General features: G+C 47.0%; 1 protein-coding gene across 1 annotated transcript in view; it reads right to left on the reverse strand.

Annotated features, from left to right (window-relative positions):
• LOC144144738 (solute carrier family 13 member 4-like) overlaps window positions 1–15,504 on the reverse strand; it is a 167,202-nt gene that overhangs the window by 134,608 nt on the left and 17,090 nt on the right. The window contains exons 3-4 of the mRNA XM_077676279.1: window positions 14,341–14,460; window positions 12,369–12,485 (exon numbers count right to left, since the gene is read on the reverse strand). Coding sequence (XP_077532405.1) covers window positions 12,369–12,485; window positions 14,341–14,460 — 237 coding nt within the window. The remainder of the gene's footprint in view (window positions 1–12,368; window positions 12,486–14,340; window positions 14,461–15,504) is intronic.

Genomic DNA, 15,504 nt, shown 5'->3' on the forward strand with positions numbered 1-15,504 from the left:
ATGTGTGCGCACTCTCACTCCTTCTCATTATCATAACAACAGCTGCGCGTGTGCGCTTCGCTGCTCTGGGTGCGCGCATGTGTGCGCATGCACGCGACTCTCCCCCCGGCTCCTCTCCTTTCAAAAGCGGGAATATAAGCGGGGGCGCGCACGCCGCCGGATCAGTCCAGCGCTCGCTCTCGCACTTGACTTGACTTTGCTTGACGATACCTCCGTGCAAGATCTTCCGATGAAGACGTGATGGAAGCGACAGTCCCTTCAGCGAGTGGACTGACGCAATCCAATACCAGCGTCAGTCCAAACGCTCCCCCCTGATGCGTCGCATCCCATCAGGGTTCCCTCGCGGGAAGATGGGCGTAATTTTTCTTTCGCTGACTTCGCTGATTCTTCTCCCGCCTTCAAGTGACCATAGATTTTCCTACCAGTGTGCCAATCAGCGAAGCTCCGCATGTGCACTTGTGCAGCGCTTGTGTGGAGCGACCCGGACTCGGAGCTTGATACAGTGTACAAACTAACAAAGTAAAGAAAGGCACATTCTTCCATTCACAGACGTGTTGTGGCTTAGTTTCAACTGAGCTAGCGAATTGCGACGACCCGTCGGCGGACTAAACGCTTGGCCGAATGACTCTGTCGGAAGGTCGGCGAGCCGTGCAGTAGCCCAGCCAATTGCCAGCTCATCTCCTCCTCACGTCACACGAAAACGCCACAGAAAATGGGTGAGGGTGCGGAGAGAAGGACAACATTTTCGAATTGATTTTTCTACTAAATAAATTCGCGTAAACGCGCTCAGGGGGGTCGAAACACGGCCTATGGACTCCGGACTACAATTCGCGCTAGTAATCCCGCAATGTTTACAAATCACTTCAGTGTCGCTTTAACGGCGTGTCGATTCCTGTGAACAAGGATCACGAGTTTTTATGCATTTTATTCGACGAAAAGCTTACAGTCATTCCGCATTTCAAACAGCTTAAATGCAAATGCTTAAAAACGGCGAATATTCTTAAGGTCCTCTCACACCAATCTTATTGGGCCTACAAACAACTCCTAACTCCTACTACGCCTGTACACTGCCTTGGTGGGGTCTCGGCTTGACTACGCCAGTCTCGTGTATGGCTCGACCGAGTGCTACATTTTGGCCTTCGCCTCTCATGCGGCGCTTTCCGCACTAGCCCTGTCGAGAGTCTGTTTGTCGAGTGTGACAAATGGTGCCTAGGGCATGAGCGGGAGTATATTGACATGCTGTACGCATATAAGATCGTGTCTCTCACCAACCATCCTTTTAATCCTATACATGAAACTTGCAAATCTTTTTAAACAGGCCACCTATGTCCTCACCTTTATCTCTCAGAGTGGGGCAGGAGGCTTGTGCACTCAATGTCCCCCTTTCAGACACGCACAAGACACTCATGCATAATTTCATTCCACCATAGCATCTTCGTCCGATATCATTCGATCTGTCATCCACGCAAGAAGGAAAAAATAGGGTGCCCAGGAGTGGAATTCTCCAGCCCTTCCTGTTCCTGCAGGCGAAGTACAGGTGCGCAGAATACTTCAGCGACGCGCCGAAAACTGCTTCTCCTGTCTCTTGTGCAGCGCACGGACCAAATTTTAGCGTTACTGAAACAATGAATTTTCATAGCAGTAATAACACGGCAGAAGCGTACGGCCTCTTACTCATTTCAAATCACATCATCAAACATAAAATTCCCGAGGTCATCGTGTGGACAGATTCTCTAAGCGTTGTGCAGGTTCTGTCATCAAGAAGGTCGTCTGAAAACTATGTGATCAATATTTTTGTAAAGGCTATAATGACTGCATGGGCTTCAAATTTAGAAATAACTATATGCTGGGTACCAGGTCACTGTGGGATCCCTGGCAATGCGGCCGCTGATGAAATGGCTGGTGCGGCTGCTCTCATGACCACAGTTGACATAACAACAGTACCTTACACCGACTTAAAGACATACACCAGACAATAACTTTATAACACATGGCAACTACACTGGAGTCAACAAACAGACAACAAACTACACGTAATAAAACCACAATTGGGAGGCTGCACAACTGGCTCTTACAACAGATACACTGAAGTCACCCTGGCTAGTCTGTGGATAGGCCACACACATGTAACGCACTCCCACCTGCTCACTGGATCTTCGCGATCCATGTGTAGCAGGTGTGGAAGGGACCTATCTGTAGTTCACCTACTAATCACATGCAAGGCACTTGACACAACACGACACAAACATTTCCCTGAATTATACAGACGACACATTTCACTGCACCCATCATACTGTTTAGCCGATGAACCAATCTTTTCTAGTCAACGTTATTTAGTTTTTAGCTGAGTTAAAATTTCTGCAGCTCTTGTCATATCACATGTAATAATCCTGGCCCTATACACCAGCCATCTCCATTATATTTTGTTTTGCGTCACTTTTACTTCTACTCGTCGGTTTTAGTATTTACAGTCTCATCAACCATAAATAACTTCTTCTCTGGCACTCTTAGCCCTTGAGAACTGCTTGCAGGGCTAGTTGGTGAATAGACGCCATGATTTGAAGCGCAACAAAAAATCACGCCAATCCACCCCGTGAATGTGGTTGGAACGCAAAGCTGTAAACGGCACCCATAACGATTACTCATGCGACGTCACTTAAAATCACTCACATCGCTCTACAAATAGTAAAACCAGAGAGAAGTGAAATGCACTTAACCACACCATTTATTACTTCAAAGAGATATTCTTGGTAAGGTTAAATCAATGCATGATACATGAACGGAGTTTGGTTGAGTTGTATTGGTGTAGCACAAGAGTGGAAACTTTTTTTTATAAAATCAAAGTAAGCTCCAACCCGGTGTTAAATGGTCTGACTTCTCCGTCTCTGCGCCGCGCACGGAGGCGACGAGACTTGCGGCTGAGAAGGAGGAGGAAGAAATACTTCTGTTCAGATTTTTGAACGGCCCAGAGTGCAGCCATGGGGAACGATTCCTTCTTCTGTGGGGCCCATATGCAGTCCGCGCGGCATGTGTTCTGTCCACAAGCTGAAGCTGGGTAGGTAGAGAAGACCTGGACAGCAGCATCTCCCGTTGCTCTTGTTGGGTAGTTGACGGAAAGAGAGGAGGGTGCTCAGGGCTAAAGTCGCACACCCCGATTACGGGGCGGAGTATTCCTACTTCTGAGAAAAATTTACGTTCAGCGTCGTAGCGATTCGGATGCATTACGTGAAGACGCGTAGGCTGCGGGAAGGAGCCCGGATTGTATGAGCCGTAGGGTAGTTTGTTGTTCTAAGGGTAAGGCGAAGGTACGGTCTGTCTCAGAAGGCGATAATGCTGGGTTATCTTTCTGAACGTGACAAGAGGGTGACTGTCCTCGTGCAGCTACATATCACGGGAGGTAAAAGCGCAGGCTTGTTGGGTGGGCGTATTTGTTGCCCTCCATTGAAGCGTGAGGGGGTGTCCAGATGAGCTGAATGGAACCGTTTGGGGAGTGTTTTTTTAGCACGCGCAGTGCAGGTCAGCACACCCAACCCTACTGGTAATTCCAGTAGGCTTTCTCGGAATCGTTGACTGTCCTCCGAACCCCTGGTTGAGCGAGAGCCAAGGTGATGGCTGCCTTTTCTGCTGCCGTCATTTCTTGGGTCCTAAGCGAGGTACACGCAAGGAGGTTGATTCTGGAAGAAGCCACGATGATGGCGTATTGCTGCCCCCGATGTTTGGAGGCATCTGTGTAGATAACTGCATGATCCCCACCGAGGGTGGTGTTTAGCACTTGAGCCCGTGCTTTTCGGTGACCCTCGTCATGTGAGGGGTTCATATTTGTAAGCAAAGGGAGCATCTTTAGTTTCAGTCGCCAAAAGTCTGGGAGTACGTCAAGCTGAGTGACATTTTGGGCTGCCCAGCCAATCTGGTGAAGCATGCGGTTACCCATCGCTGTTCTGAGTCCGACCTTCTGGTTAGAAAGATGGCCTTCTATCAGCTCTTCCACCGTGTTGTGGAGCCCTGTGCTAAGCAGCCTCTGTGTGGACGCACTAATGATAAGACCAATGGCCTGCTCGACCGCCTTTCTACTCATTATTTAAAGCATCTCTATGTCTTCCTTGTCGAGAAGAAGATAGGGGTTTGTCGTAAGTAACTCTCGAGAGGACAAAAGCTTCAATTAATCGAAAGGTACCGGATTCTTTTAGGCCTCGCTTCTTGGTGGCAACTCGCCTGATCATGTGTATGATTAGATTAATGCTGTTTTTGAGGCGCTGCAAGGAGACGTCACTCTTGGTGTTGGCCTGGAAATGTAGGCCCAGGATCTTGACGCTGGGGGTGGAGTGATGGCCTGGCCATCAAGGAGTATTTGAATGTATTCCTTGGTTTGTCGTGAGGGCGGACGACAAGGAGCTGTGATTGTTTACGTGAACACTGGAGGCCACAGGCTTGATAGCACATTGGCGGACTAGAAGTGAGATGCCATGATTGGTTTGAGCTTCCTTTAATTTTATAACTCTTAGCACATGAGCAAGGTGCGCACAGGGCCGCTAGACGGGCGTGAGTGGTCGCGTGACGCTTTCACGTGGCATTCAGCGAGAACAATGGGGGTAAACCCGTAGATGTGCTTGGTGAGTACACCACCTGTCTTCCCTGTCTTCGCGTGGGCTCGTAGCTAAATCGGTAAGACAACGGGCTTCCGCTTTGTTAGTCTATTAGTTCCAGGTTCGATTCCCGGCGGTGCCAGTAAATTCTTTTATTTGTTCGCTGGAGTTTTCTGGTGACACCAACGGTCGCGAAAGAACCCTTGGGGGGTAGAGGTAAAAACCTTTGCTTTAAAAAGGGACAGACAAGCGCTGACAAACAACTGAGGGTAATTTATTGCAGCTTGCTTATAAATATGCTTGTCACACACAAAACACAATACAACAAAAACAGAAGGTTTACACAAACATGAGAAGACGTAATCACATCTTGTCGGATCCCATGTTTATCCATTTAGGTAATTTATCTCTTTTAGTGTTAAAGCCACCGACGGCTGACTGAGGCAGTTTTCTTTCTTTATCGCAATTTAGAACGCTTTATGTATCGTCCTCGTGTCTGTATCTCTGTACCTCTTCAAAATGGCGCAGTCATCCAGACGGGGCACGCAGCCGCATGATGCGCAATGAAGTGCGAGGTAGCTTCCCGTGGGTGTCTTCAGCGAGTTGGCGTGTTCACGCAGCCGATCATTCACGCATCTTCCAGTTTGCCCAGTGTACGAACGACCACAAAAAAGTGGAATGTCGTATACAATTTCTTTGGTGCAATCCGTGAAGCGTGTGGCCTGATTCCTGGTGCACGTTCCTCGTTCTTTATTATGCGACTCAGCATTCACTTTGCCGCACAAGTTAGTCAACTTGTTTTTTGCTGAGAACACAACCTTTACGCCCGCCTGGTTTCCTACTTTCTTGAGCCGATGAGATACGCCATGAATATACGGTATAACCGCGACTTTCTTCTCCTCATACTGCTCCTGCCTTCGACTCCTTCGTCCCGTTAACTCGGCTAGGAGCCTTTCCGCTACCGCAATCAGGAATTCATTCGGAAAACCTGCCGCCCCCTAACGCTTCACCTGAGTATAAAAGCTTGTTGGAGCTTGGTGGGGACAAGAGCGAAGCAGGGCGCTCCTTAGTGCAGTCGTCGCGATACCCCTTTTCACCAGTTTTGAGTGCGCCGACGAAAACGAGAGCAGACGTTTTTGGGAGCGTGGTTCGTATCTCCAGCATACGTGGTCCTTTGCGAACAGGATACTCACATCCAAAAACCTGAGGATGTGTTCAGCTTCACGAAGAAACTTCCTTAAGAAGGGCGCCTAAGGTTTTTGGATGTGAGCCTCAGGTTTTTGTATGTGGATGTGCCCCACGAACACGCGTCTTCGTGGCCCCAGCGGCATCGGTCAGGCACCAGCGGCCAACCTGCTCGCTCCGTCGACCTTCATTCCGAAGGCCCCGAAAGGCTACGTTCATGCCGAGCATACCTGGGACCTCCAGCGGCAGCGGCTACCAGGGGGTAGCCACCGAGGAAACCTCAGGACGCGCGGAGCCTACGCCGTCCAAGGAACGGCCGCGCGCATCGAGCGCCGGCATCAAGGACCTCAAGCGGCAGCGGCTACTAGGTGGTAGCCACCAAGAGAACCAGTCGGGACGCGCGGAGCCCTTGCCGTCCAAGCAGTAACCGCGCGCATCGAACGCCGGCACTGAAGTGAGATGACGACTGCTATCACCGAGTCGCGGCCACGCAACGTGTGCGACATGTCAGCGCCGACTACCGGATAGGCCAGTCGATTACAGACGCAGTCGTAGTACACAACTAGGGAGTTGTGGTAGGAAAGACTTTGACTAGGACTTGATGTAATGAGTGGATTTTAAATACTTGGGTGGAACTTTGCTGTAGAGACTTTTTGTGGTTTTGATTTAAATTGTATTTTCATATTGTTTGGTAGAGGTGTGAGTCCCTATCGTTTGTGTAGTTAATTTATTGAGTGCCTTGCTTTAAGGTTTTCCGAGTGTGCATTAAAGGGGCATTGTGTTAAACTTGTCACCGGCTTTTCTGCGTCCATCTCTCTGAGCTGGGAAAGTCAACCTCACCATCCGTTCACGTGACAATAAAAACAGTTGGTGAGCCTGCCAGGATAGATGTATCCTCACTCAGGATACTTTTATCAGGCTCAGCCACATGTCTTACCAGCTATGAGAATGGATTTGGGAACGTTGTTGACGTTGGTTCATACGCGAGGTTTGAACAAGAAACAGTTTTTGAATTGTTGGACGAAGAATCTCGCAAAGAAAACGAAAGCTCAGAGTTGGGGTAAGGAAGGTTTTTGGCAGGGGAAAGAAATGTGAGGCGGAGAAAAGAAGGATTGAGGAGAAAAGGAGAGAAATTGTATTCAGACAGGCAGAGGTGCAAGGAGCGCATGAGGAACTAAAGCGGTTCCTCGATGAAAAGAACGCAAAAATTACGATGAACGCGCCGCACGTGAGAAAGAAGGCACGCGGACTGCAGACTGCTATGAGTCACGTAAGATAGAAAGAACGCAGGCCGCAGATGACAATGAGGCCGCGAGTAAAAAAGAACTCAGAGAAAACAATTATTGCTTAAGACAGCCTGCTGAGGTGAAAGGTGCATTCGAAGCGCGAGGCGATGAATCGGCCGTATGTGGCGCGGCGGCTGGACTGAAGCTTAGGGATGAGCGAGCTGAGAACAAGCCGGGCGAGGACAGCTTGCTGCCGCCTAGTAGAGGTGGTGACTGAGGTGGTTTGGCGGTCTGTGAAAGTTTTGCAATTGAAATTGAGGTACCTGATGCTCCATGTACGGGTAGGAATTGCATCCGGCCAGAAGGCCGTTGGAAATGGCTACGGGTAGTGACAGCAGCCTCATCCCCGAAAAGGCTAGTGCAAAATGGTTGGGCACTGAAGCGGGCAGCTCAGCATCTGGGACTGTCAATTAGTCCACTAGGCCGCAGCCGAGTACCGAGAATTCAGAGGAGCCAGAACAACGCCCTCAGTCTGAGCTCTGTGACGCCGATGGAAAGCGAGAAGTAGAGCAGTGTAAAACGGATGCAGGAGAGGGGCTGGTAGCTCAAAGTCAGTGGCGCGAGAAAAACTGGTCACTTTTTCAAAAGCCTGCGAAGCGAATGAGGGAAAAGAGCTCGATTTTTAGGAAGGTTAGAGGGCATGAGCCAAGGTGTGCGAAAAGAGATAGGGTAGCTGAGAAGTTAGTAGAGTTGGCGCACCCTACCAAGATAATGCGCAGACGACGGGCTAACGCGCCTAAGAGAAAGGGATGGCTCTGTAATCAGCGCCCCGGAGAAGGATGCGTGAGCCACGAGATTGGCATTGTGTCCTCCTCCGGGAAGAGCCATAGTACACACTTCATAGGAGAGCGCAAGTGCAGACGCGCAGATAAGATAAGAACACAGGGAGCGTGCTAGTCGCCAAAATCCAGAGAAAGCGTGTAATAGGCAAGGACTGGAGACATGGCTCGGGTCATAGGTCGCGAAGTCAAGTGAATATTGATGGGTAACAAAGCCGTGCAGATAGCACAACCAAGTGTGCTGAATGGGACAGGTGGAAGAAGGTGAAGATGAAGCCGTATCTCAACAACTGATTGAAATCGTGGAGTCGACTTGGAAAGGATTAGGGCTCATAAGAGACATATCACAAATCTGGTATGTAGAATAAGAAAGCAGTGTTGTCCAATATGAAAAGAAATGAAGAGTTTGATTTCACCGATGGGGTTCGGCGCAAATTGTATGAGTAGTTAGGCGTATGTGCCTGAAGTGTAGATATAAAAGATATACGTAGTAGCTTAAGTGCGATTGAGGAGTGCGAGGAAGAAAGACGCGTTTTTATGTGCATTGCGAAAAAGTGCTGTCGAATAATAAAATATTGAAGTGCTTGTTTGCAGTGACGTGTTCCGGAAGAGTGAGTATGTCGGGGGTTGAGAAAGTAATGTATTGGTGAGAGAACGGGAACGTGGTGTGAACCAATTGTGCGTGTTGTGTAGACAAGTGTGGAAAATGTGAAGGCGAGGTGAACTCTGTGGGGAAAAGTTGGACGAAAGAAGTGACCAGTGGTGATGAACAGTAGACTCATGAGAAGTGAGCGATTGTGGTGATAGAACACGAGGAAATCGATTGCCGAGACACTTCCCCAACCACGTGAGACTTGTGAACATCGGCGGCCAAGACAAAGCAGTTTTTTGAGAAAAAACACTTAAAGCGGGGTGTAATTGTAATGTGTCAAGCGCAACCCCTGAGAGTGATGCATCAGAACCCACCGAAAAACAAAAAAAGAACAAAGAAACGCCAATTTGAACGGCGTGCCATGAACGAACCAATAAGAAAACGCCAGCGCGTAAACCCCGAGGCATCACGGTCAAATATGGCAGCGCGCTAGTCAGCCAATTAGAGAACGCCGCGCAGGTGACCAGTGGCGTGATGACCACATATGAACATGGAAAAGCAAGGAGCCAATGAGAGTGCGCCACGAGAAAGCCCAGAGGGGTTAAAAGCCGGGCGCACAAAGAGAAAAGAGAGGCAAGAAACCGAGAGGCAAGAAACCGAGAGGCCAGAAACCAGGAGGCGGTAGGAGCACGTGCGCTTCAAGGAACGAGCCAGGGGGACGCGGCCAGGCCATCGAACATGCCATCCGAGCCTGGGCGGCAGCGGGCCGACTTCGCATCAGCACCGTCATCCTAGTTGCACCACGAGCCTGTGTCTTCGTGGCCCCAGCGGAATCGGTCAGGCACCAGCGGGCAAAGTCCACGCTCCGTCGACCTTCGTTTCGACGTCCCCGAAAGGCTACGTTCGTGCCGAGCCTACCTGGGAACTCCAGCGGTAGCGGCTACCAGGGGGTAGCCACAGAGGAAACTTGAGGACGCGCGGAGCCCACGCCGTCCAAAGGACGGCCGCGCGCATCGAGCGCCGGCATCAAGGACCTCTAGCGGCAGCGGCTACCAGGGGGTAGCCACCGAGGGAACCAGTCGGGACGCGCGAAGCTCTTGCCGTCCAGGGAGTGACAGCGCGCATCGAACGCGGGCAATGAAGCGAGACGAGGTCGGCTATCACCGAATCGCGGCCACGGAACGGGTGCGACACGTCAGCGCCGACGACCGGGCAGGCCAGTCCATTCGAGACGCAGTCGTAGTACACAACTAGGGAGTTGTGGTAGGAAACACTTTAACTAGGACTTGATGTAATGGGTGGATTTTAAATAATTGGGTAGAACTTTGTTGTAGAGGGTTTTTGGGGTTTGATTTTAATTGTATTTTGAAATTGTTAGGTAAGGTGTGAGTGCTTATCGTTTGTGTGTAGTTTATTTATTGAGTGCCTTGCTTTAAGGTTTTCCGATTGTGCATTCAATGGGCATTGTGTTAAACATGTCATCTGCTTTTCTGCGTCCATCTCTATGAGCTGGTAAATACAACGTCACCATCCGTTCACGTGACACTAAGCATCAGTGCAAATGTGCGAGACTTTTCTGGTATTTCCCCCTTCTTTTCACTGCAAACCGTAAAACACCGTATTTTTTTGTTTGCTTCTGTATAAAATTCGCGTTTCATGGTTCGTGTTATTTATTGCTGTCTTTGCCTAATTATTTATTCACACGTGTTTTGGCGATGTTGTCGTTTGTTTATGCTGTAATGGCGTATATGCTTGTTGTAAGCTAGATTGCGCCTTATTGCACTCTTGTGACTCTATTTCCTTCTTTGTTTAGTTTATTTAAAATATTTTAATAGTTTCAATATTGTTTCCGCCTACCATTACTTATTGTGATTATTGGAGAATATGCGGCAAGAATATCGACCTTATATTTTACTTATTTTACTTATTAATCATTTCATGTACCTATATGTGTCATAGCACCCCCCCCCCTCCTGTGTAATACCCTTCTGTTAGATGGCCCTTAGGAGTGTTCTGAATAAATAAATAAATAAACAAATAAATAAATAAATAAATACACAAAAAAATAAATAAATAAAAATAATTTCATAAATAAATAAACAAATACACTCTCTACGCAGCGGGTAGTAAGATCAAATTGGAACGAGATTCACTTCAAGTATTGAGGACGACCCACCCGGAATGGCACCATACAATGATGAGATCAAACTACTACCTCAAAGGATGTCCTTGCTTCCCAACCAGCTATCCAACCAGCTTCGTTGAATTGAATGAAAATGGGCAAAAAATGGCGGCCCATGCCGCAATTTTTTGCCCATTTTTTCAATTCTAAAATTCTTACCTCGCGAAACCTGCGGGGGTAAACTTATGTGCTTTACGCTCGTAACGACGTCACAAGCAGAGCCGGAAGAATTAGCCGAAATCTTTCACTTGTGCCATTCCGTATTTCAGAACCCTTCAACGTACAGCCGACGCGAAAAATCACGCCACATAATACAGAAAAACTGATTGCATTTGCTACATTTTTGGTACTTTTGTACAACAATCGTGTTATAGACTAGAGGAACTGCGCTGCGGTCGGCGACACATCATGATTGTTGCTGAATTTTGGTCGGGTGTGTCTTTTGTGTCATAAACAAGAAAGGGAGCCTCGATGCAATGAGCAAAGTGCTATCCTGATTCCTTTTCTTCCACACCTGAAAGAGTTCTAAAGCTCGAAAAAATTCAATTTCTGTGTAAAGTCTAATCTGGATATAACGAATCATGCGGGACCGCCCAAAATCATTTTTAAATATTGTTGCAATGAAAAACTTGCCGTTATAGGCCAGTGCCTAAACTAAGTAATGGAAATTAGGTACTTTGGCAATAAATGCGTGTGCAGACACCCAAAGTCTTAATAAAACTGTTGAATTCTTCGAAACTGCCCAATTTTAAGAAATCAGTTATTTTATTCTGGCGTGTTCAGCACACGCGACAGATCTCAATGTGCGCAATACCTCGAAGTAAACATCATTGCACTAAGTGATGAAAGTGTGGACTTTGTTGATGTTCAATAAAACTTCAATGTTCAATAATATTTTATCTTCTTCTGTGTTCTGTCACCCAGGGCCTTCTGTCACCCAGAAAGCACACTCCAACGATTGTTCCTGTTTCACGCGACAGTTGCGGCACTGTTACTTTACCAGAATTCGTAATACTGATGTTCCTTAAGTAAAATGGAGAAAAATTACGTTCGTTATTCTGAAAAGTGCGCTATACAAAAATTCGTAGATGAGAAACATTTTTACAAGAAGTATATATGCAATCAAGCGGGCATTTTGAAAATGTACGTAAATTCGAGAAATTCCTAACGTGAGGTGCGTATTAACGAGATTTGACTGTAGTAAGTATGAAACAAGTTTCTACGTCAGAAGTATATAGAGGGTAGTGTTTGTGACAATAAAAGGTTTCCGTGCTTAAGTGGGATGTACTTGCGTAGAAAATTACCGCTTAATAGTAAATATTCGCAGGTAACATAGTTTACGCACTTTGCATTAACTTAATGACTCAGCGAAAAATACTGGCACAAGTTAAGCGTATAGGATAAGTCATAGCAGTACTGCCGGTTTTCCGGTAGTTGCTTTGACCAGAACTAGCATTACACTGGTGTCAAACGCTTTTGTTTTCGGTTTGCATGCAGGTGGATATTGTCTTTTATAAACCAGGAATAACAATCTTCTGTCTCTTCTGCCTAGATAACAATTATTCATTACAGACTCATTCTTTCACGTTCACATCCCGTTGGACGCCAAGCAATGAGCTTGACCAAGCCATTTACCCTTTACATTAGGTAGCTAAACAGCGCCAGATGAAGGATGTATTGCTAATCCTTTCGATGTGAGCATTGCTTCTGTTGTGAAGAAGGTACGTTATCTCTTGTACAGTGCCAGAAGCGGTAACTCACTATGGCCGCAGGAAGAGGAAGTAGGTGATGAAGCCAGACAGAAAGAGAGACACGCCAGCCACGGGAAGCCCCACCAGAGTCCACGACAGCGCGGTGACAGCGTCGTACCCGTACGCGCTGCAATAAACATGGCCTTCAGCAGCTTGCAAACATACGCGCCGTACAAAGGTGCAGTTCTGTGTGATCGCAGCTAAACGGATAACGGAAGCCCTAAACTGTGTCCATCTAGCGCTTGGTGTTCTTGAATAGCAGTCACATTTACAGCAGCTGCAGAAAACAAATTCCTGCTATGCTGAAGTTGGTGTCCGTGAGACGCGTTTTATTCCATTCCACCCATTGATGTTTATTCTAAAAGCGTTTTATTCAAAAATCGAAATCATCAAGAAAGCGTTGTGTCAGATATTACAGGGTAGTTTATCAAATGCGCTGTGTGTTTTGCTCTCTACCAGCAAATAAAAACCCTCCAGAAGCGTAGCTGACATCTTAGAGGCAGCGAAACACCGCACCTGAGTCATTAAACTTCTTAGTTTCATTGCGTGCTTGAAGTGTCCGAATAAATGACCCCTTCAGATGAAAGTTTAAAAAGTGGCAGAATTCCCGTGACTCCGGATAGCTACTAGCCTTGATAAAAATTTTGGATTAATGTGAGCAGGAATGACGTTAACAAGGATGAGCGTAAGGTGCCACGATATGGGAGAGCCCCAAAAACTATGGGTACTGACATCTCCAAATGACAATGAATCTTGGTTATTAAAAAGAACACAACTTTCGTTGACATTTTGAGCATAAACGATGCCTACGAGAGCATTTTCTGTTGTAAAGTGGGGACTCACACTCAGCCATTTTTACACGTCTTCGCACCAAAATGGTAGGCACAAAATATTCCCCACGCCTCAATTATGCCTCAATTCGTCTCCGCCCAACATGAGGCCATTGAAAGTCTTAGGTGTGAAAGAGCAGGCGAGAGCAGGCGAGAGAGCAGGCCCAGTAGCCTTCCATATATTTGCCCATGCACACAGTGTACCATAAAAACAAAATATTCACTGAATGTCTACTTTTCAAGCTTCTGAGGAGATACTAAATATTTCAGACTGCCCTTTTAAACTCAGTGAATGGGTCACCATTTACAGATAACTAACCTAAATTAAGCATGCAATGCCCTAGATGCAAACATTCTCTGGGCAGGAATTTCAGACCGGACAAATCATAAACTGGATGGCTTTGCACCGAAGCAGTAAATCCTTTAAAGTCCTCCTTTGCTCCATAAAACAGCAAGTTGCACTGCCGCACCCTCTTTAATCGTCGTGACACTTTACCTTTAATGCAATCAACTGTGTAATTCGGTTGGTGCTCAAAAGCCCATAAAGCCGTTGAAAAGCCAGATTTGCTTTTGGAATAACTGCTTTGCCTCGCTATTGCTCAGGTGGCTTGTTTTGACTCCTTTACAAGTTTGAAACAGCAGTCTTCCTTCAATATCCCCCTTCGTATTGGCGACAAAAGTAAGCACGTCTTCGTTGGTAATGTGTTCACAATTCTCTAATACACTGCGGGATAATAATGCGGTGCATATTTAATCAGTGACCTAGTATTATCACTATTAAAAACCATTACAGAAATACTTCCTCTCATAGCAATTATATAAAAAACCTTGTTTGAATACAGGATGAAAAGGTGGTGATGAAAAGCACGATGCAAAGTGTTCAGAAGAACTTGTTGGTGGGCGAGTTAATGCATCTTCAGCGTAAAGTGTAAAACTGAGCCATTTGAGACTACCGCAAAAAGGGAAGCAGCGCAGGCTTGCTCCTTTCTCAAATGGCGCAGTTTTTAACTTTATTTCACGTTGCAAGGGGTTCCGTTTGTGCAGAGGGAATAAGGTAGCCCCATAATAACCTCAGTCGTTTCAACGAAGAGTACCCACTTTTACTCTGTGCAGCTTTGAAGAGGTAGAAGATACAAAGACTCCATCACTGACCCGTGGAAGTAGTCACGCAGGTAGATGCCTGAAATGCTGCCCAGGATGTTGGCCATGCAACCAACAGCACTGCCGTTGGCGACATTAATCAGTAACGCCTTCTTTATCTTCTGCAGCCGGCTGTGGGGTGGGAGAGCGTAATTTATTATCAGGCACTGCCCCTCTAAAGTGGCAACAGACATCCTAGGTGCAAAAAACGCAAGGTTCATTGGATGATGCAGTAGGAAGAGTTGCGCGCATATCTGCTCACTTCGCTTGTAATTTTCTTCAAAGGATTACAGGCCTTTTCCGCCAACAGCACGCGAATATTTGTCATCGCTCCCCCGCCCACCTGTCACGCTCGTTCCCTCTCGTCTCGCTCCCCCCACGGTAAACGGGGCGGAGTTTCGCCCAAGTCAATTCAATTTTTCAGAGTTGCACTCCTCCCGTACTGTCAAACCTGTCGTTACTGTTCGATTTGGATTGCGGTCAGGTGGTGCACGCACGGACGTTAGCCATTTTTGTATTTCCATGTCAAAATAAAGTTTGCAACACATATTTTATCCACCATCGCAAATATCAAGCGCTAATCTCTTTTATTTTCAAACAAAAAAACACTGCCTAGTACCAGTAATGTGGTGATGGTTTTCCTCAACTATGCATAATGTCGTAACAAGAACGCTGTTTAGCAAATCGCCATTTTTCCGGTCCGCAGTGAACAATAACAAGATAATACCGAACACGCGCACGTAAACGCGTGCCTCCTGCCTACAGCCCAGCGTCCCGGGCGCATGTTTGGAGATTCGAAGATTGACCAAAAGACTAGTGTTCGCAGTACTCACGGCAACATTTGCTTGGAATGAGACAGATATAGCCTACGTCCGGTCAATGTGATTTCCAGTGATTATCACTCCAAAAAAATGAAAGACGTTCACACCCATAGCAACAATAATGAAGTAAATGTCGCTGCGGTACCAAATAAGCGTATGGGTTGCAATCGCCCACTTAAACCGTCGTGATGGTCGTGAAGGTTGCGTACAGCTTCGCTACCTTAAGCCATACGCGTTAGTGTGAGCTTCATTCATTTTGTTATTTCTGCTCAACATTGGTGGCGAGTACAATACATGGTAGCATACCTAATTGCTTTGGAAAGGTTTTAAGGATGTAAACTTCTCATTTCAGAAA

This window comes from Haemaphysalis longicornis, unplaced genomic scaffold (assembly GCF_048455015.1).
Source record: "Haemaphysalis longicornis isolate Haplotype H1 unplaced genomic scaffold, Haemaphysalis longicornis Haplotype H1 scaffold_1, whole genome shotgun sequence".
Classification (NCBI taxonomy): Eukaryota; Metazoa; Arthropoda; class Arachnida; order Ixodida; family Ixodidae; genus Haemaphysalis; species Haemaphysalis longicornis.